Here is a 22,625-nt window from a genome sequence, read left to right on the forward strand (position 1 = left end):
GCCCCAGCCCCAGCCTCAGCCCCAGCCCTCCCAGCTCCGACCCGCAGAGCCTCTGTCACTGGCGGTCTCGCCACGCCAGAGGGCACCCTCGATCTGCCGGAAAACGCCACCATTTTCAGTGCCCCTGGAGCATCTCCAAGCCTCTCCAAGCCTCTCCAAGCTGCCCGCCTCCAATCTTGTCAATGAAGAATCAGGGCCAGGATGGCCGCGGAGCTGAACCCAAGTCCAAGCCCGTTCCAACCCCGGGCGTCACCCTTCACCGAGGTGGGGGCACGGCCGCCGCTGCCCCGGCCCCGCGCGCTCCGGACCCTGCCCAGTGTCCGGCCTGGCCCGGGGCGGCCCGGGACGCGCGGCCAGGGAGGGAGCGAGAGACCAGCCCAGGAGAGGACGGACTGACAGCTGGAGAGGGAGAAGGAGTTGGGGGAGAGAGGAGGGAGGGGATTCACCCGAGTAACTTTCCAGAAAAACAGTCAACGTGTAGCAAGCAGGAGTGACTCCAAGGGGAGAGGGAAAAAAGTTCAGTTACCACGTCGAACGAACGAGAGGACTCGCAAAGTATTTTTCAAATGGGCTCGGCTTTTCCTGTGCCTGTTTAAAACATTAAGATCGGGCAGCAAAAGAGGCTGCGTGCGCTGGTCCCTCCCTCCCCCACCCCGGACCAGAGACGTCATCGGAGGGAGGTATAAAATTTCAGCAGAGAGAAATAGAGAAAGCAGTGTGTGTGCATGTGTGTGAGAGAGAGGGAGAGGAGCGAGAGGGAGAGGGAGAAGCAGGAGGGAGAGAAAGGGAGGGAAGACGAAAGCCAAGTCCGAGGGAATGAGCGAGGGAGGCGAGAGATAGGAGAAGAAGCCTGAGAAAGAAGGAATAACAGCTTTCCGGAGCAGGCGTGCAGTGAGCTGGCTTCTATTTTATTTTTCTTCTCCTTTTTATTTTTTTTTTTTTAAAAGAGAAGCAGGGAACAGAAGCAATGGCTGAGGGAGAAGACAAGCCGAGGTGCTGGTGACCCTGGGCGTCCAAGTGGATTATTGGGGCTGCTTTCCAGGGGCCTGTCCTCACTGCCTTCCAATTGCACATAACCCCACATCCCAGCCAGTGAAGACAGGAGGCAGCGTGAACAAAGTCAGTTAGAAAGCCCCGAGGACGTGCACCCTAAGAGAAAGCATGAATGGTGTGCCTGGGAGACAAGTGTGTCCTCCGCTGCCCTCACCTTTAGCCGGGCCATCAGCAGCCCAGCCCTGCCTCTCCCCACCTACTCACTGGTGATCTGACTTTTTTTTTTCTTATATTTTTTTCTTTTCTTTTTCATTCTCTTTCCTTATTTTTCTTCGGGACAAGGCAAATATTTTGATTTTGGGACCCAAGCCATGGTCCTTCTGCTCCTTCCTTAAAAAAAACTCCACTTTCTCTCCATCGCCAAGCAGCCTTTGGCAATATCAGATATCCGCTCTATTTATTTTTACCTAAGGAAAAACTCCAGCTCCCTTCTTACTCCCAGCTGCCTCGCTACCCCTCCCAGCCCTCTGCTTGCCCTCCACCTGGCTTGCTGGGAGTCCGAGCCCAGCAGAACCTGTTTAGACACATGGAGAAGAAACCAAGAGCTGTAAGGCACACAGTCGGCTTCTTCGTGCTCAGGGTTGCCAGCGCTTCCTGGAAGTCCTGAAGCTCTCGCAGTGCAGTGAGTTCATGCACCTTCTTGCCAAGCCTCAGTCTTCGGGATCTAGGGAGGCCGCCTGGTTTTCCTCCCTCCTTCTGCACGCCTGCTGGGGTCTCCTCCTCACAGGGCCTCACAGCCCCCCCTGGCCTCTCTCCCCGGCTCGCACATGAAGATGCACTTGCAAAGGGCTCTGGTGGTCCTGGCCCTGCTGAACTTCGCCACGGTCAGCCTTTCTCTGTCCACTTGCACCACCTTGGACTTCAGCCACATCAGGAAGAAGAGAGTGGAAGCCATTAGGGGACAGATCCTGAGCAAACTCCGGCTCACGAGTCCCCCAGAGCCATCGGTGATGACCCACGTCCCCTACCAGATCCTGGCCCTGTACAACAGCACCAGGGATCTGCTGGAGGAGAGGGAGGACGGCTGCACTCAGGAAAACACCGACTGGGAGTACTATGCCAAAGAAATCCTTAAATTCGACATGATCCCGGGGCTGGCGGAACACAGTAAGTCCAAACTTTCACTGGGGTGTCTGCTCTGGAGGGTCTGAACTGGAGTAGGGAGTCCCACCGAGGGGGGCCTGGCGGTGGCCACACAGCAGGGACCCCTGGTCCACCCACACCAAGGCGCAGGGGGTGGGATGCACAGTTGGGGCTGGGGAGGTGGGTGGGGAGAGAGACAGAGCCATTCTGGTAAGACCCGGGCACTTCTGGGAGACGGGGAGTCCTGGAGTTGAGCGGCTTGCTGAACTCACATCCCATCCTTGACTGATTTTAATTTGGAATCGCATTGTGTCATCCTGTTAACATATGTGCTCTGTCGCACATGCGAACGGGTCGGTAACGGTAGGCATATAGGTGTCATCAGGGGCAGGGCCGCGCGCTCTCTCAAGCCCTACAGTTCCAAGACTCTGGAGACCCCGTCTTCTCCCTGCTTTTCACAACTCACTGTGACACGTCTCCAGTTCAGTTTTTTCCAGTTTTGGGGAAGAAGAGCTACAAATTAATGTATGTCACGCTTTTGAAGCCCAGGCAAGAGGCATCTTCTTGCTGTCTGGATCCTTCCGTCTCTACCACACACGTGACCCACATGAGCTGTGGGCGTGGGGGAAGGGTACACACCTCTGTCCACATGGACAAGTGCTTTAGGGCAATGTACAGTCTGGATTTGTACAGTAGATAAATGCACACGCTCAAAATGGGTGCCTTCTAGGCCTGTGGACATGGGAAGGCAGGGTTGTGGCTCTCACGTGTAGATGGTGGCTGGCGGCCCTTTTGTGTCTGCGTGTCACGGGAAGAGTGGGTGGGAGGTGTGGCTGTGGGTGCAGAGGGGACGTGTGTCTGGGAGTGTGTCCTCCCCGGAGGCTCCTGTCTGTGCTGAGGAGCTGGGAGGCTTCTGGGTGAGACATCTGTGTGTTTGTACACGTGTGGAAGTCATGTGTGTTTATTGAACGGGGATTTTTAAAAACTTCAACATGAGAGAGAGAGATTTGGCAGATGTTGAGAAACTGACAGCCCAGGAAGGAGGAATGTGAGCCAGGGACTCTGGGAGCAGCTCTGTTTGCTTTTCCTACCAGCAGGTGTCCTCGCCACCCTGACTACCTCAGCCCTGGCTCACCTGGGAGGTGGGCAGTGCCCGGAGTGGGGGCTGGAAGGTGGGATGGAGCACACCGGGTGAGGATGGTCAGCTGCGGGGAACTGCAGGGGTTGAAAGGAACCTGGCCAGAGAGAAGGAAGAGGAGTAAGCCGCTGATGGGTGGACCAGCTCTGGCTGAAGCTGCAAAAGGCCCCAGTGGGAGCCTGTGGTTACTGGGGAGGGGTTCCCACTCCTGTGTCCTGTGGCGGCCTGGAGCGCCCTGCCTTAGGATGTGGCTACTGTGTGGGGCGGAGGCCATAGGGCAAGGCAGAACTAGCGCTCCCTGCCCAGGGCCCTCTAGGGTGGACTGACTCAGGGTCTGCCAGGGGTTCCCAGTTCCCGGGGGCACCAGTCGCTGCATGGCTAGGCCTCCACCCCCTGGGCACCTATGAAGGCAGGAGAGAGTGGCGCTGGTCGTTGAGGGTGGAAAGCCTTGGCCAGCAGGAGCGGTCTGAGGAGAGCCCAGGACAAGAGGGAAGGACTGGGACCCTAATGATCCAGGTCAGGAGGAGGAGTCCCAGGGAGGAGGGCTTATGAGTCACCAGGGCCCAGCCAGCCTGGAATCCCCAGCTGAGAATGAATGAGCCAGAGAGATGCAAGGGCACCCGGGTGCCAGTGGACCTCCATTTTGTGCAGACTCAGGGCACAAATAGTGGGGAAAGCCAGGGCAGGGCTAGGCAGCTTCAAGCTGCAGTAGTAGGACCCTGAAACTAGCAGGCCAGGGGTGGCCCTGGGGCCAGGGAGCCATGGTCAGGCAGGGAGCAAACCCTGGCACAATGAGCAGGATGCTACACAGGATGTCGTGGGGATGGGCAGGACCCAGTGGGACACAGGCAATGCCAAGGAGGCTTGCAGGTGCAAACAGGAAGCAGGCCTAGACTCTCCGCAGCTGTTGGAGGTGACACAGAGGCTGAGCAGACACAGCCTGGGCCCGCCCTGCAGCTGGTCAGGTGCTGAGCCAGCCCTGGAGAGGCAGACACACAAGGCACTCTGCTTATAAGGAAGGCAGTGGGCAGATACACACACCCAACAGATGCTGAGCCGGAGCAGAGAGCCATCATCAGAGGCTTAGGGTGAGGGAAGCCTGTCCTGAACTGAAGAAGGTGGCAGGGGTGGTGCTGGTCTGTGGTAGGGCACTCACAGGGTCTCCGTGCCCGGATCTCAGTGCCAGAGCCTCTGCTGAGAGGGGGTGAGATCGCATTCCTGTCCACATTTTGTCACTCTCAGCCCCTCCCTTATACCAGTGAGCAGGCACTGGGAGGGATGCGCCAGCAGGAGCTGGGGCAAGGTGCAGGAATGCCTGGAGAGCTGAGAGCAGGAAGGAATCATTTCCTGTGGTGCAGGAGAAAGGGCACCAAGGTGAGAGATGAAGGGACTGCATCAGTAAAGTAATTAGCCCCAAAAGATCAGGAACCCTAACCGAGTCCTTCTGCCTGCAGAAGGCACACTATTAAGCACTAATGCAAATGTGCAGAATACACATTTGTAAGTCCTACCTTTAACCTTTCGGCTCCAATAGAATTTTGATGAACAACACGAATGAATCACATGCTGGACCAAGCAGGAGGGGAGAGGAGCTATTCTCTTAGTAACCCTGGGGGCAGACTGCAGAGCCATGAGCTGAGTGCCTTCTTTCTTAGCTCTGCCTTATTTTATGGCCAGGAGATTCACATTGCTACAAACTTTCCCCCAATTCAGCGAAAGTTTTTTTGTTTTTTAATATTGTTTATTGATTTCAGCAGAGAGGAAGGGAGAGAGAGAGAGAAACATCAATGATGAGAGAGAATCATTAACTGGCTGCCTCCTGCACTGGGGATTGAGCCTACAACCTGGAGAATGTGCCCCAACCTGGAATCGAACCTTGACCGCCTGGTTCATAGGTCAACACTCAACCACTGAGCCACATTGGCAGGGCAAAGGGTTTTTCTTTATCTGATGAGGAGTCTCAGGCAGACTGTACAAGTATACCGCATTCAAACTAGTCAAGTCACCTCCCCGAGCCTCAGTTTCCTCATCTGTACAGTCAGAGATAATCTCTAAAGTCCTTTTTAGCTCAAACAATTTTTATGGTTACATCTGGGATGATTCAACATAGTCTCCGCCAGAGAGGAAGGCAAGAGGGTAATCCCTTTTATAATTCTCCAGGATTTTGCTGTAGGAAGTAGGTTTTTCTCTGACCCACCGGTGGGGAAGACTTAGCTTTCAGTTCCTTTGTTACCCGTGTTATCAAGATATCCCCAGTGTGGTGTCATTTTATCTCCTGGCTTGTAATTACCTGTGTCTGGAGGGAGACGCGTATTTTCATCAAAGGGCGGTGCTAAGGCAACTAGCAAACCCAGAGTCCCTGGGAAAACTTGATATTTTACCCTTCTTTTTTCCTGGCTGCTACATTTAGATTGTGTTCATTCTGAAAATTAAAAGACATATCAAGAGAGCTCATGTGTTCTACTGCCAATGCTCTTCTCCCCACACCAAGTCAGTGTTTGTCCTAATGTGTCCAGAGGATAGGTGAGTGGGAAGACTGGGTTCCCAGGCCCCATCCCACCATTACAGAATCAGAATCTCTGGGGATTCTGTATTTCCAAGCTTCCTATTGCTTCATAAATTCCCTGAAGCCGGAGACTCAGTGAGCTAGGGCACAACCTTCCCTTAAAGGGGCTGCAAATATGAGCACCCACAGAAGCTGTGCGGCTAATGCAAACGATCCAGCAGAAAAGCCACAGCCCAAGCACCATGGCAAACTGCACAGGAACCTGGTCTCAGGTCATGGAGAGACTAGAGAGTGTAGGGAAGGTGGGTGGGTAGGTGGTGGGGGGGACCTGGAGGGCACATGCCCCATTAAAAAGGGGTACCCACTGCTCAGTTTGGGCTGAGTTTTGCGGTTAGGACTATAGTCCAGCTTGACTAGAACATGTCCCAAAACAGCAGAAAATCTGTATCTTTCTGTAAATTTTCCCAACTTTTAACACTAGCTTAAAATGCTTATAGTCTAATTCAAAATTTTAAAAAAAAATGATGCATTGGCCAAACAACATGTCTAATACATTTAAAGGTTAATCCATTGAAAGGTTAAACCATTAAAGCTGTGGTTTCTCAAACTTCCAGAACATCTGGAAGCCATGGCACCCTTTGCAAAGCACTATAAACTGTGGTTCTCAACCCTGGCTACACATTAGAATCATCTGGAAATCTTAAAAAAAAAAAAAAAAAAAGAAAGCAAGCAAACTCTGGACCCACCCACGCTCCAATGTAGTGAGAATCTGTACTGGGGAGTGGGTCCAGGCAGCATCTGTTTTAAAAGATCTCCAGGTGATTATAATGTACAGCCGGGACAAAGAAGCTCGGCCACACTGATATATGTAGTCCCATCACTGGAACCAGCAGTAATTTTCCTTACAGAAATGATGTATACAAGCAAAGGCACAACTATGAGCCCAGGTGTCTGCAAACATTTCAAATGGCATGGCCTAAAACCACGGTCAGCTGTTTCCAGGGTTTTCCATGAATACTCTCATAAATATCTTTTTGCTTGTTTTCCTCTCAAAAGAGAAAACGGCAGCCATCAATCTATATATTTTGTGCGTAATGGAAAAAGTTGGTCATGATTTAATTTGTAAAGGTCAGCCCTCTAGTCCAGCTCTCAGGAATACTAGTGTTCTGCAGAAGCAGGGGGTAAGCCACAAAGCTGACTGGGAATTGGCTCGTATCTGAAGCACAGGTTGGCATTCATAGACCCATTTCATGGAATCCTGCCCCATTTTGTTGGTGAAACCATCCCTCTACTACATGACCTCTCAGGAGACTTCCAGAGTCTCTGCTTCAATAAAAGATATCAGAAGACCTGGTTCAAATCCCACCTCTGCCATCTATTGGCTGAGTGACTTTTCGGAAGTCATTTAACGTTCCTGATGCTCCCTTTTCTCATTTGTAAATGGTAAATTTTACTTATTCTCATTTTCCTCAAGGATTGTTAGAGGGTCAACTGAGTTAATACAAGTTCTATGCAATGTAAGGTTGCGCTATTACATTTTGGTTACTTATTTACACTCTGACTTCTTCCACAAATGATTTAAACATCATTATTATTCAGTGAATTTAATTGTCAAGATGATCACATTTTCTTTTCTCTCCTAGGAAGGTCTTTTTACATCAATAACAATTGTGCCTGAGCTTTGCTTATTAGTGTCAATTTGCTCCCTTGTGACCCTGGCCAAGACCCCTCTGGACATCCGTTTCTTTATCTGAAGGGAGACGACCCCCTAACACAGTGGTTCTCAACCTGTGGGTCTCGACCCCTTTGGCGGTCGAATGACCCTTGCACAGGGGTCGCCTAAGACCATCCTGCATATCAGATATTTACATTATGATTCATAACAGTAGCAACATTACAGTTATGAAGTAGCAACGAAAATAATTTTATGGTTGGGTCACAACAGGAGGAACTGTATTTAAAGGGCCAGAAGGTTGAGAACCACTGCCCTAACATCTGATCTAACTGTTAGAAATCTGTAGGTCCCAGTGATAAAAAAAATAGTGACCCTGCTTACCTCCTCGAAATCTCCTTGACATTCCCACCAAGAGGAGTCAGTCCTTCTTAGGGAACAGGTATCTGATTGATGGGCTGGAAGAAACCAAGGAGGGATGGTCACTAGGGTGTCTTGAAGACTCTTTCAGCCCCTTGCTCCCCCGTCTTCTGGCTGCCCGTTGTCTGGACTCCTCTCTGGCACGTGCCGCTTTTCTGTTCCCCTTTCCCTTTCTACAGCAACGCACACATTGCATTGACACATCCTTTTCTCCCTCCTTCAACAGTTCCTGGAGGTACTATTATAACTGAAGTCATGTTGATGACAGCTCCCTCCAGAGCCAAGGATGTCAGTACTCGAGAGGGTTACCCGTCCAAGTAGCTTCTCCATGTCTGGAGGGCTATCAACTTGCAAACTTAAAATTTAAATTGCCATCAGGAGTCCTCTTTTGGGTTCTATCTGAAATGGTTCAGGGAATACTTGGCAGGATTTGTTCTCTCAAAGCCAATTATTAATCAGGGCTTCATTAGCCGGCATTCACACATTTGTTTTTCTAACATCTGTTCCATTAATTTCCTAAGAACCAGTGTCAGGCCCACCAGATGGCAGTTTCCAGAAACGCTCACTCATCCTTTCCTAAAGATCAGTAGCGCATTTGCTTGTTTCCAGGCCTCTGATCCTGCCCGCCTTGTCGTGACTTCCTAAACCACCCCTCGGGTGATTATGAGCTCATTCCAGTCATGTCCATTATGTGTGGAATCTGGGTCTCTGAGCTTGAGTTTCAAGTTCTGTTACCATTTGTGTAGAAAGTTTTTCTCGGGGTGTTAATGCTGCTCAGACCTTGAGGTTGTCAAGTGTACAGGAGAAAAGATAAGCTCTTTCTTTTATCTGGCTCTTGGGGTGGGGAAGAGCATTCATTGCCTTTTGTCTTGTGGACAGGGACGAAGAGGCCATGGGGTGATGGAGGTTGGTATAGCAGGGACAGTCAAGGGAAGAAACTCCTTGAGAGAAAGGAGCCATGGCGATGGACCAGCTTGGTCTGAAGAAACATCTAAACACCTGTGGGTCTGCCAGGCATGAGATGTGGGCTCTTTGCCAGACCAATGTTGCCTCATTAGGTTTGAAACCTGCTGTGGATTATGTCACTGAACTGCTCTGACACTTTCCATGTCTCCCTACTGTTAATGCGATAAAATCCAACCCCTCGGTCTGATATTTCAGTCTCCCTGCATGTGGCCCCCAATCTACTGTCTTAACTGGATCTCATTTGCTCCAGCGTGGCTGCTTGGGGTCACTCTTACTCACCTGCATTTCCTCCCCGTCCTGCCTTTGTTTCCAGCAGACCTTACCTGTGAAATTTCTTTCCTCTCCATCCTCCAACTCTTTCCTCCTGCAGGACCCAGCTCAAATATCTCCTCTTCCATGAAGTGCTCTCTGCTTTCTCCCTCCTCTGATCTCTTTGCAGCAACTCCTGGGCTTGTCCGCAAGCCCTCAACACTTTCCCTCTGGTCCTGTTACTTGGGCCCATGTACTAATGATCTCCCCTGTATATTAAGCTCCTTGAAGGCAGGGGCCATGTCTGTTCATTTTTTGCGTCCGGTGTTAGCACTGTTCTTGGTACGTAGTATCTGTTCAACACATGTTCAATAAATGAAGAACAGCCTGGCCACTGTGGCTCAGCGGTTGAGCATCGACCTATGAACCATGAGGTCACGGTTCGATTCCTGGTCAGGGCACATGCCTTGGTTGCCAGCTTAATCCCCCAGTGTGGGGTGTGCAGAAGGCAGCCAATCAGTGATTCTCTCTCATCAATTGAGGTTTTTATCTTTCTCTCCCTTCCTCTCTGAAATCAATAAAAATATATTTTAAAAATAATAAAATAAATGAATGAACAAACACATGAATGAATGAACCCACTGGCTATGAGATGATTAAACTACTAGGAGGGACAGCTGAGATCTCTTGAGAATCCATATTTTCTGAAAGAGTAGGAAGAGCAGGCTGGAGAGCCTGCTGGAGAAGATGCTAAGGCAATGGGAGGAGGGTGACGACAGTTGACTGGCCTGCCTTCCGGCCAAGTCCTGGGGCTCTGGGGTCTCTCTGTTCCTCTCTCAGGTCTGGTGTGATTCCAGGGCCACCAAGGATCTTCTTCCTATCTCCACGTTTATGGTAGGTCTGAGGCCTCAAGCCTCCAGAGAGGTCACAGGTGGACTTGGCCCCTTGGCGAGTGTCTGTTGGTATCCCACTGCTCCCGTGGGTCTCACTCATGCCGCGCCTCCCCGCTGCTTTGTCTCCTAGATGAGTTGGCTGTCTGCCCCAAAGGAATCACCTCCAAGGTTTTCCGCTTCAATGTGTCTTCAGTGGAGAAAAATGGAACCAACCTGTTCCGAGCAGAATTCCGGGTCTTGAGGGTGCCCAACCCCAGCTCCAAGCGCAATGAGCAGAGGATCGAGCTCTTCCAGGTGAGCCCCCTCCCAGAGCAGAAGCCAACCTGGTGGGAAACCCAGCTGGGCAGACCTGGGTGGGAATCCTGCCTCTCTGAGCCTTCATTTCTGTGCGTCACAAAGAGGACTGAGAGTTAACTAAGGTGCTCAAAGCAGCATTCAGAAACGTCGTTTCCTGTCGCTCCCCTCACCTGTCCTGCACTGTGACATAGCTCGTGGGCCTCTGTCCAGGCCTCGGATTCCTAACCCTTTCTCTGTCCTGCAGATACTCCGTAAAGATGAGCACATCGCCAAACAACGCTATATCGGTAGCAAGAACCTGCCCACGCGGGGCACCGCCGAGTGGCTGTCTTTTGACGTCACTGACACTGTGCGTGAATGGCTCTCTCGAAGAGGTAGGTTGACTCTGAGAATAAGCATTTTGAAAGGAGCTTGGGGTCCTTTTATCCTTCATGAAACAGAGGGAAGAAGACAGAACTCGGGGAGTCACAGATCTGGGTTTAAAGCCTAGCTCTGCCACTGACTCCTTGTGTGTCCTTCATTCATTTCACTCACCTAGTATTTATTAGCTGCTCACTGTGCACCAGGTCCTGGATTCAGCAGTGAATAAGAGAGGTGAGATCCCAGATCTTATGGGGCATTTGTTCTGGTGGGAGAGACACGTAATACACAAGTAAACATATTGACAAGGAAGAATCTCAGTTAGTGATAAGTACCATGAAGAACAGAGAGTGGGCAATGTGACAATGACTGGGTGGGGTCCGACATAAGATGCTCAGGGAGGGTCTCTAAGAAGAGGGAATTTGTGCCCTGAGATCTGAGTGGGGAGAAGAAACCAGCCTGTGAAAGTCAGGATAAAGGATGCTCTAAGCCAGTGGTTCTCAACCTTCCTAATGCCGCGACCCTTTAATACAGTTCCTCATGTTGTGGTGACCCCCAATCATAAAATTATTTTCGTTGCTACTTCATAACTGTAATTTTGCTACTGTTATGAATCGTAATGTAAATATCTGATATGCAGGATGTATTTAGGCGACCCCTGTGAAAGGGTCGTTCGACCCCCAAAGGGGTCGCGACCCACAGGTTGAGAACCGCTGCTCTAAGCAAAGGAAACAGCAAGGCCCAGCCCCCCGGGTGAGAACAAGCTTGATTTGTTCTAGCGGCAGCAGACAGACTGGCATGGCTGGAGCCGAGTGAGCTGGGGGTCAGAGAGGTAGCTGGAGCCATATGGACCTGTCAGGCTATGGTCAGGTTTAAGTACTTATTCCAAGTGTGATGAGCTATCCTAGGAGGGTTATAAGCAGGGCTGGGGATATGGGGTGAGGTGATTTGTTTTACATACCCCTCTGGTTGCCATGAGGTCAAGGGAAAAGCAGGAATGCCAGGTAGGGCCTTACAGCAGCCCGGATGAGAGCAATAGGCACTTCGGCTAGGGCAGTAGCAGGGGGTATGGAGGTGGTGTGGATTTATTCTATATTTTGGAGGAGAAGCCAATAGGACAGGCGGATGGCATGTGGGGTATGAGGACAGAGGAGGAGTCTAGGTGATTTCTGATATTTTTGGACTGAACTAACACTTATTGAAATAGGAAGACGGGGAGAAGAGCACATTTGAGGAAGGTTCTATTTTGGCCCATTAAGTTTGAAAGGCCTGGTAGCCATCCAAGTAGAGCTGTTCGAATGTTACACGTCCCAAACGTCTCGCCCACTCACCTGGAAAATAAGGCAATGGTTCCTTCCCTGCATGTCACCACAGGCCCCACCATCCCCCAGTGTCCCCCAAGAGTGAGGCTGGAAGTCCCTACTTAGCATGAGTTGCCAGCTTGCTTTGCTCACTTCCAGAACCTGCCTGGGCCCTGTGGGCATCTGAGTTTGCAGGTCCCCACCTAAGGGACATTACCTGGTGGCTGAGCTGGCAGACTGTGGGCTGGAGGCCCTGCCTCAGCTCCAAGGGACCAGGACTCTGTCCTATCTCTCTCCCCGAGCACCAGAACCACGTGGATCTGCCGACAGCAGCACTGTTGGGGATTCTGACTCAGACAGCACTCCGCCTAGACCCCGACGTGGCTGCAGAGAGAGGCCAGGGAAACGAATCTCTTAGCTTCCCTGCCTGATTTTGATCAGCTCCACCTGGATTTCTTTGACGCCCTGAAGGAGTTCTTATTTTCACAGCTGCAGAACTCAATGAGCAGTTTGCACTGAGAATGATTTCCATCCTTCTGGAGACATCAAAAAGATAATTTCGTAATAGAATCTATGGGTCCCCCACCCACCATCCCCACTGCTGCCAATTCTGAGGTTAGTTCTTCAGTGGAACCTTCCGTTCCCTCTCAGCAGATGCTGCCCGCCCCCTGCACAGGGGGATCGTGCACAGACCTTTTCCTTCTGCAGAGCTCATGAGCCTCTTCAGTTTGTGGCCCCAAACAAGGCAGCGAATGGAGCAGTTGGTGGTGTGGACTATTGAGGAAACGGAGTCACACATCTGGTGTTGCATTCATTTATCAAACACCTGACAGCCTACTATGTGCCAGGTTCCCAGGCTGCCTTCTGGGTTCCAGAGCAGGCTGGAGCTTTCTCCAGGGTTGGGGTCTCAGCCTCTCATACCCCTGAGCTATTGCTCCACCCCACCTGCATTTCCTCCAGGAGCAGAGCCACGCCTCCCCCAGCAGGCGGGGCAGGGAGCACGCCCAGCATCCTGGCCCAGGAAGGGTGGACACTGGGAAACAACCATTTTGCATCTCAATGAGTGTGTGGGCATCTTCCTTGGTGCTCTGTGTCGGCCCCCCTTTTCTCTCTTTGTCTCTGACAATTAGGAGTGTAGCTCTGGCATCAGGCTGCCTGGGTTTGAATCTTGGCTCTATCACGTACTGGCCAAGTTCCTTGGATAAGCCATTAAATTTCCCCAGGCCTCCGTGTCCTCAGATCTGTATAACGAGGATAATAACAGTTCCCACTTTGTAGGATTATCATAAAGATCCAGACGCAGCATGGAGGTCTCAGAGCGTGCTTGACAGGGAGTCAGGGGATGCTGGTGATTATTGTCATCGCTCTGAGCTCTCTGCCTAGACAGACCTGTCGGCCCAGCCAGGCCATCATCTCACACCTGCACCCGAACCCTGACTCTCCCCAGCACATCTGTCTGCACCTTGATTTTCCAACTCACAGAATCATAGAACTTGTCCGCTCCAGGTCTCTCCGGGCCTACCTTCAACCCTTCGGGGTAGCAGGAGTCCACTGTTTCATGTAGCCCATTCCAGCTGCTCCAGCGCCTTCCTTCAGCTGCCTTAAACCAGGAAGAGTCCACTCCTTTTACCTCCCTCCCGTACCCGACCACTGCTGCTTCCAGATCAATAGAGAGTCTCTCATTGTCTTACCCACCGGAAGTGACATGATACCAAACCCGACCTGGTTTCCCTGCACAAAACTACTGGATTCAGTTCAATTTTTTCACTTATTTTTCTCCCACTTCACTCAACTTTTTGTACTCGTTTCCTTGCTTCCCCAATTTCAGTTACCAAAACACTTGATCCCAGAACTCATAGGAGAAAGGGCCAGAGCTGGCCCTCTTACACCAGAGCATCAGTCATCAAACCCGGCACCTCACGCTTCCTTGGGCTTGTTCTCTCGGGCTCATGCCATCTGGACCCTTGGCCATGGCCCTCCGCAGCCTCCTCTGGCCCAGCTCTGGTTTCACAACTGTCTCCACGCGCTGTTTGCTTTCTCTCAGTGAGCCATCCCGTTTCAGACTTCCCTAGGAAGCTGAACAAGATTCCCGAAGAAACCTCCGAGGAACCTTTACCTGCTCGTGCTCTGTTCCTTAAGGGAAATATAGCCATCTGTAACTTTCATTTTATCTCCCCTGGGATCTACCTCTTTATGTCTACAATCCCAGCCCTGGCAGACATGCTGGCAGCTTCCACTCAGACTGATTCTGCTGCGTGTTTGCCACCGACCTTGCTCGGGCATGCTCCTGACTTAATCCTACAGCCCAGACTCGACCACCTTCCTCCCATCTGTGGCCCTCTGAGTTTGGGGCCTTTGGAATCACTGCCTCTCAGTCCCAGAGTTCTTCAGGTTTCCCGTTTCCCTGGTCTCTCCCAGCCCCTCTGCCTCTTCCCTTCATCCTTAGCTCGAGTACCTCCTCTCCCAACAAACACCTAGAGCAGTGGTTCTCAACCTTCTGGCCCTTTAAATACAGTTCCTCCTGTTGTGACCCAACCATAAAATTATTTTCGTTGCTACTTCATAACTGTAATGTTGCTACTGTTATGAATCGTAATGTAAATATCTGATATGCAAGATGGTCTTAGGCGACCCCTGTGCAAGGGTCATTCGACCGCCAAAGGGGTCGCGACCCACAGGTTGAGAACCGCTGACCTCGAGGGTGTGACTTTTTAATCTTCCATCCTGCTCCTCTTTTTTTTTTTTTTAATGTGTTAATTGATTTCAGAAAGGAAGGGAGAGGGAGAGAGAGAGACAGAAACATCAATGATGAGAGAGAATCACTGATCGGCTGCCTCCTGCATGCCTCCTACTGGGGATTGAGCCCATAACCTAGGCATGTGCCCTGACTGGGAATCGAACCATGACCTCCTGGTTCATAGGTCGACATTCAACCACTGAGCCACACCACTGGGCACTCCTCATTTTTTGGGCATGTGACAATTTTTTCCTAATACCATCTTCTAAACATAGATGACTATTGAAATTCTCCTTCCTGATCCCCACTAGTTACGCCTCCAGAAATCCATGGGGTGTGGCAGCATGAGTGGGAAGGTCTGCACTGGCTTTGGCATCACTTTCTGTCTCCTGTGCCCCTCAGGACAGCCCACTTCTGTCTGTGGAAGCAGAGACCCTGGCCCTCAGGTGCATGGGTGGGGCGTCCACGTCTCGATCACACAAAGTGCTTTTCTCACCCACTCCGTGTCTTATTTTGCAGAGTCCAACTTAGGTCTGGAAATCAGCATTCACTGTCCGTGTCACACCTTTCAGCCCAATGGAGACATCCTGGAAAACATCCACGAGGTGTTGGAAATCAAGTTCAAAGGTAACAGAGTGCACAGGACAGGAGTCCCTTCCCAGACCCCAGGCAGAGGGTCCAAGCTCCCTCACAGAGATGGCCACTCTCTGTACTCGAGTCATTCTGCTTTGCCCCCAAAACAATGAGCGTGACTGTCAGTTTCTAGACGTAGAGCACACATTAGCATTTGGAAGACACTGTTGGGTTGGTCAGAGCAGTGAAATCGTGTAGGTAAGCGGTACCACCGCTCTGCGCTCAGTCAGTAAAATGGGGGTGCGAGGACCTCTTTCCCAGGGTTGCTATGTAAATTAAATGAGATGCTAAGTGTATAACAGTGTCAGGAATACTCAACAATAATAGTCGTCTCCCGCTTCCCTAAAGCAATGGACTTTGGTGGCTGTGAACTGAGGTGTCCTGACTACCGAGCCTACCGGGTGTTACAGAGCCCCCCGGATCCTTGCCTGGGCGGCACCTGGGTTTGAATGACGGCTTCAGGGCTCCGGGTGTTTGTGATGAGATGGTGAAAAAGTTGAGAGTCATTTCAGGTTTTCCAATGTGTTTCTAAGGCCCTCAACCTAGACCAGTGGTTGGCAAACTGCAGCTCGAGAGCCACATGCAGCTCTTTGGCCCCTTGAGTGTGGCTCTTCCTAAGCCTTAGGAATACCCTAATTAAGTTAATAACAATGTACCTACCTATATAGTTTAAGTTTAAAAAATTTGGCTCTCAAAAGAAATTTCAGTCATCATACTGTTGATTTTTGGCTCTGTTGACTAATGAGTTTGCCGACCACTGACCTAGACCATCTCTGGATTTTCCTTCCATATCCCATTCTGGGTAACTGAGGCACACCTGAAGCCAGGTGGTTCATCAAGGTCAAAGCAACCACGTCAAAGCCTGAGGTCCGAGGCTGGTCTGGAAAATGGTGCAGGCCTGTTGGCTCCCTGCCCGGGGCAGTCCCTTTGCCTGTCAGGGGCTCTATTTCGGAGCCTTTTTTATTTTTTAAGCCAAGTACTTGACATCCTAATTACAGAACCTCAGAGCTCAGATCTTTGGCGTCCGTACCATCAGGCCAGGTCAGGACGAAATCCTGCCACTTCGGCTTTGCTCATAAAGATCATCAGGAAAGGAAATTGGGAACCCAGGCCTCTCGTTTATCTCACGGCCCAGGTGCCCCTGCGTGAGGTCCAAGTCCCTCCAGTTACATGTAAATTAACCTCCCGGGTCCCGTCCTGGGTGGAGATGGGCCATAGCTGGCAGCTGGCAGTCACAACATAGATGTCCTTTCAGTTGAGACGCTTTCCAATCCAGTCTCCATTCTTTTCCTTTTCAGATGAAATAGCAGGTTTTCTTCCCAGAGTCTGTTTGCTAAGCTGATTCTTGCGCGCTTCCTTAGCTCCTCTGAGTTTTATAGTGAAAACATTTGAATGGGAACAATGATTCAGTCTCATTCCTCTGCCTTCTATTCAAGATGTCTTACAATTGTGACACCTTAAGTTACAGCAGGGACTTCTGGGTATCTTGACTAATTCAGATCATAAGAGGGAACTCACACCCGCAAGAGTCCAAGTCCCAGAATCTAAACGAACAGCCCACAGAAATGTTAGGTAGCTGCTCAGTGACAGTGTTTCACGGGTCCAGGAGCATCTCAGGAAAGGCTCGCTGCCTTTTAAAAAAACTCTTCATTGTTGAAAGTATTACATAGCTCACCCTCGCCACCCCCCGCCCCCATTGACCTCTTCCAGCGTGCTCCCATCCCCCCCACCTCCAGCCCCACCCCGGCCCTCACCACCCCATTGTCTGCGCCCATGGGTTATGCATATACGCATACAAGTTCATTGGTTGATCTCTTCCCACCCACCCTCCCTACCTTCCCTCTGAGGTTCCAGATGTTCGCACACAGGCGGCATGAGGGGTCCGGCCAGGGCTGTCCTGTGGGTTCTTCTGATAGCAGTTCCCCCATCGAGTCTTTCCCTTCCTCAAAGACCACACTGCCCCTCTCCTGGGCAGGGATGGGATGGCGTGAGAAGGCGGCCTCCACTCTGCCTTCCTTACACAGGAGATTGTCGCCTTCCGTCCCTCCCGTAGGTGTGGACAGTGAGGACGATCATGGCCGTGGAGACCTGGGACGCCTCAAGAAGCAGAAGGACAACCACAACCCGCATCTAATCCTCATGATGATCCCCCCACACCGGCTGGACAGCCCTGGCCAGGGCGGTCAGAGGAAGAAGCGGGCCCTGGACACCAATTACTGCTTTAGGTGAGCCTGGGCCGCTCGGGATCCGTGAACTCCTGAGACCACCTGCACGGTATTCAACCAAGGGTCCCTGAGGCTATTCACAGACGTCCTCAGGAAAGATTTACAAACCTTTCTGTTTCTCTGGGAGCCCCCAGCTCTTTGCAGCCCAGCTCTGTGAGGCCCTGGATGAAGTACCAGGAGGAGAGCGTGGGCTGAAGCCTCTCCATGGTTCTCATGTTTTTTTTTTTTTTTAAAAAAAATGTTTTTATTGATGTCAGAGAGGAAGGGAGAGGAAGAGAGAGATAGAAACATCAATGATGAGAGAGAATCATTGATTGGCTGGCTCCTGCACGTCCTACACTGGGGATCGAGCCCAAAACCCGGGCATGTGCCCTGACCAGGAATCAAACTGTGACCTCCTGGTTCAGAGGTCGATGCTCAGCCACTGAACTACACTGGTTGGGCAATGGTTCTCATGTGTTAGAGTACTTGTAGGATGTGTTTGCCTGTGGGCGATGCTTGCAGGAATTTCCATGAAAGAAGGGCTCAGTGCCCTCTGAAGGGTCCAAGGAGCTACAGGATGAGGGGAAACAGGGCAGTCTCCATTTGTGTCAGGGAATCTGAGCTAGAGAAATTAATGAAGTAATTCAGATGTTGTTCAGTAGCCTCAGTGAAGAGGTGAAAAAACAAACAGAGCTTGTCTTATTTAGGAGTAGTTTAGCTCCTTCTTGTTTGTAACGGAGGGGCTGCTAAAGCATGCAAAGCAGTTAGTAGGTAGAAATGACCACATTCACGAGAAGGTCCGAAGCGTAAATGCCTTAAGAATTTGGATTTCATCTACGGATGCAGGAGAGGCTTCAGAGGGTGTGGAATCCGAGCCTTGGAGGACGAGTGAGTGTGGGTGGAGACCTGGGAGGAGGAGGCACTTCTAGTAAAGGAAGGAGCATGAGTGGGTCAGTCTGGCTGGAGAGGAGGGTGCCTGGATGGAGCGGGGGAGATTGACTTGGGAAATTTTTAGCTCTAAAACCATGTCTTATGAGGAACAGTCAAATGAATGAGGGAGGTTGAGCTTGGGGACTAGAAGGGGTAAGAGAAGCAATGTGGTTGCCTCCAACCGTCTGCAGGCTGGTGTGTAGATTTGTTCTATGTGGCGCGTAATCAGTTAGGAATGGGTGCTCTTGGCTGCAAGTAACTGTGGCCTAAACCACACAGGACTTCTTGTTCATAAGCAGCCTGCAGTAGCAGGCTCAGGGTTGGTCTGGCTGCTTAATTATGCCACTGGGGACACAGGCTTTCCACGTTTAATGCGTTGCCTTGCTTTTCATGCTCTTGTTTATGGTCACAGTGTCTGCTGGAGCTCCAGGTAGCTTGTCTGTGCTGAAGATGAGAAAGGGGAAGAGGCAGAGCTAGCAGCGTTCCTCTTCCATCTGTGACTTTTACATCGAATCAAATTTTTTTTTTGCAAGAATTTGCCCTCATCTCCTTACATCTGGTCATTGCTGTGTTACATGACCACCCCCATCTGCAAGGGAGGCCAGGAAAGCGAGTATCTGGTGTTGTAGACTCTGTCATGGGACAGCAAAAGAAGGGGGTTAGGGATGAAAAGATAATAAAGAATGTCTGCCACCGTTCACCCCTAGAACCCAAAAGAAGCCAGATTTTGGCCTTGGAAGTAGCAAGTCCTCGGTCTCAGCAGATACTGAAGGAAGACTAGCTCCCACCTGACAAGGGGTACTGCCCAATGGGTCTCTGCAGGCAACAGAACTGAAGTGTCTTGATGATCACATTCGGGGCGACCTAGGAATTGTGAGTCTGATAATAGAAGGACATGCCTCATTTTGATTCGACAGCCTTGAGATTTAGTCTAAGCAGTCTTCTACCACAGTACATAAGCTGCATGAGCTTAGAGTTCATTTCTGGCTGATGCACAGTAGGAAGGTAATAAAATCAACCTCCACTAAGCTGAGTTGGCTAATAACATTCAGTGTTTGGTTTTCTGTGGAGCGATTTATGTCTCTGCTTTGATTCATAAAGTAAATGGGAGCAGGGCCCCCTTTGTCTTTTTGCTCTTATTCATCATCTACATCTGCTTGGTATGTCCTTGGGACCAAGGTCTTTAACAGAAAACTCCGTTATAGCCTCTACAGCTCCCTGCACTTGAACCTGGGGTTCCATTGATTAGACCCGCTCTGACGATGACCAGGAAGGACTCCAAGTGCAAAGATGAGGGCCGCTTGTGAAGTTGTTTGTGTCAGTGGCTTGCTTTTAAGTTGCGTTTCTGTAATGTGTTCTGTGTTGCAGCAATGTGGAGGAGAACTGCTGTGTGCGCCCTCTCTACATCGACTTCCGCCAGGATCTGGGCTGGAAATGGGTCCACGAACCTAAGGGCTACTACGCCAACTTCTGCTCAGGCCCTTGCCCATACCTCCTCAGTGCAGACACAACCCACAGCAAGGTATGGAGCGGGGCTCAGGCCCCGGGGAGTACTGGGGCTCCGTCAACCAGGCCACCTGTTTAAAAATGATGCGTGAAGGACTGAATGCTGAGTGAGGGAGCGATGAGCTGAAGCGAGTAAAATCCCTTCAGTGAAGGTTCTGATGTTGGCACCCTGGCCCAACTCTACCTGGGCACATTCTACCCTTCCTAATTACTTACATAGTTTCGGCCAGATTTTTCAACTTCTCTGTCTAAAGCTTTTGTATGGTTCTGAAATTAATTCGCTCCATGCCACCCTGTATGTTGGAGATGTGTGCGCATGGCTGGCAGGTGATGTGGGCAGAATGGCTTCCACCACCGCTTGGAGAACTCTGGTAATTCCAGCCTCCTGACTGTAGAAAAGTTATTTTGAAAGACGATGTAAAGCATGCAGAAGCAGCTAAATGAAACAACAGGAAGAAAAGGGGAGGGGGGGGGCCATGACCCTGAAACCAGCTTATCTCTCCCTAAGGGGTGGGGTGAGGGGACTAAAACCAGGGCAGTAATTCACAAGGCATTTACCTTACAGCTCATTGTTACTACATCTTGTCTGGGGCCCCGCACTCTGGCCATTACCAAATGGCAATGTTTTGTGAAGTCCATTGCTCACCAAAGTGGCCAATTAGAACTGGGAAGACCAATATAGGAGTGTTTTCTTAACAGAGAGAGAATTCCAAGACCAGTGTGAAGTCCCCCATAGCTGTTAATATGCTGAAACTGTTAACAAACAGGTGTGGATGCTCTCCATTCCTGCTCTGTGGACAAACAGGACAGGTCACTCGCGCCAGCTGAGCGTGTGTCCATGGTGTGACCACGTGCTCAGTGTCTGGAGCAGCCCTAGAGGGCGTGGAGGGTTCTCAGGCCTGAGGCCTGGCTTTCCAGCCTCTAAGCGATGTGTCCTCCCCAGGTGCTGGGCATGTACACCACCTTGAACCCCGAAGCCTCCGCCGCGCCTTGCTGCGTGCCCCAGGACATGGAGCCCTTGACCATCCTGTACTATGTCGGGAGGAACGCCAAGGTGGAGCATCTCTCTAACATGGTGGTGAAGTCCTGTAAGTGCAGCTGAGGCCCCGCCTGCAGCGGAGGGAGCGGAGAGAGAACTGCCACGGCCGGCCGGGCCTGCCTGCTCCTTGGGAAACACAAAAGCAACAGACCTCACCTGGAGGCCTAGAGCCCACAACCTGCGGCGTCGGGCAAATGGCCGAGACGGGGGCTCCCTTCCGGAACATTTCTTTCTTGTTGGCTCTGAGAATCACTGTGGTAAAGAAAGTGTGGGTCGGGTTAGGGGAAGGCCGAACTCTTCAGAACACACAGCTGTTTCGGTGATGTAGACAGGTGGTGGGGACAGAGGAAGAGGGGATGGCAAGTTGACAAGTGGTGTGGCAATGGGGTTGGGGAGACAGGGAGGAGGAAAGGCAGAGAGTGGCCGGGACAGGGCCAGACCGGAAGACACGTCTGACCGAGGTTAGATTTGCTCATCGCTGCCCCATGTCGGCTCTAGGGAATCTGGATCACGTTATACACGGCAAGCATTTTTCTTCAGACAGGTTACCAAAACATGGTCCCAGTGTTGTCTCTCATTCGACCTGGGATGAAGGACGAATCTGTTAGTTTTGCAAACCGTCCTCTGGACATCAATCAGCATCAAGGGTCATAACAGGGAAAACGGCCAGGTAATGTGGTTCCCGGGCCATCAACTCCACGGGGCCCTCTGGGTACATTGAACTTAGAAGCAGAAGGTACAAAGTAACCTTTCTCCTGTCTCCCCTCTGGGTCTCTCCTCTCGCCTTCTTCTTCGGTGGTATTTCCCCTTGGACATTTGGCTAGACACCTTCCAGGTCAGGGTACACATATCTGAATTTGGGGTGTGTGCAGCCTTTGGGTTATCATGGGCTTCCCTCTCCCCTAAGACCCTCTGTTCATCTGGTGTTCCTGGAAGCAGGTGTTACGTGTGGGGCACGCGGGGAAGTCACACGTGTGCCACACAACGACTCGGCCCCAGACGCGTAGACTGAGGTATAAAGACAAATACAAATATTAATCTCGAAATCTTTGTATAAATAATTATTTTTGGGGAATCTTGGATCATTTCATCTTCTGGAAGATTGTTTTTAGAACAGTAAAATCCTTATTCTAAGGTGTAAGTCTGACTCGATAAATGTCCTTAGTTACCATTTTCTTAATTTCCTGTCCATACCTGCTAATCAAAGGTACCGGGAATCTGGGGCAGAGAATCCCAAATGTTGATCGAATAAATTGCTTAGTGTGATCAGCCTGGACATGGCTCACAGCGCTGCCTCCCACCGTCTGAGAAGACCGCACTCTTGTGTTCCGTTTTCTTCAGTGTGTATTACTCTCAGACACACAGAGGAAGGGGCTCAGATTTGCAGAAAGTACACTGTATGAATCTGACCTCCATTTAACCGTGGGCAAAAGCACTTGGGGTGGACCTTGCATAAGGAAATGTGTTCATTTGTACATTCACTGTAAGTGACCAATATCATCTGTTTTGAAAATCTCATCTCGCCCTAAACGGTTTGGCTCAGTGAATAGAGCGTCAGCCTTCGGACTCAAGGGTCCCAGGTTCGATTCCAGTCAAGGGCATGTACCGAGTAGGGAGTGTGCTGGAGGCAGCTGA

General features: G+C 50.9%; 1 protein-coding gene across 1 annotated transcript; it reads left to right on the forward strand.

Moving 5' to 3' along the window:
• Positions 1-689: 689 nt before the first annotated feature.
• On the forward strand, positions 690-22,163 carry TGFB3 (transforming growth factor beta 3). Its single transcript, XM_006098417.3, has 7 exons — positions 690-2,160; positions 10,111-10,274; positions 10,522-10,651; positions 15,195-15,302; positions 17,362-17,533; positions 19,814-19,967; positions 20,895-22,163. Exons 1-7 carry the CDS (start codon positions 1,821-1,823, stop codon positions 21,051-21,053), a joined length of 1,227 nt encoding a protein of 408 aa, XP_006098479.1. The 5' UTR covers positions 690-1,820; the 3' UTR covers positions 21,054-22,163.
• Positions 22,164-22,625: the final 462 nt, after the last annotated feature.

Source organism: Myotis lucifugus, unplaced genomic scaffold (assembly GCF_000147115.1).
Source record: "Myotis lucifugus unplaced genomic scaffold, Myoluc2.0 scaffold_235, whole genome shotgun sequence".
Lineage (NCBI taxonomy): Eukaryota > Metazoa > Chordata > Mammalia > Chiroptera > Vespertilionidae > Myotis > Myotis lucifugus.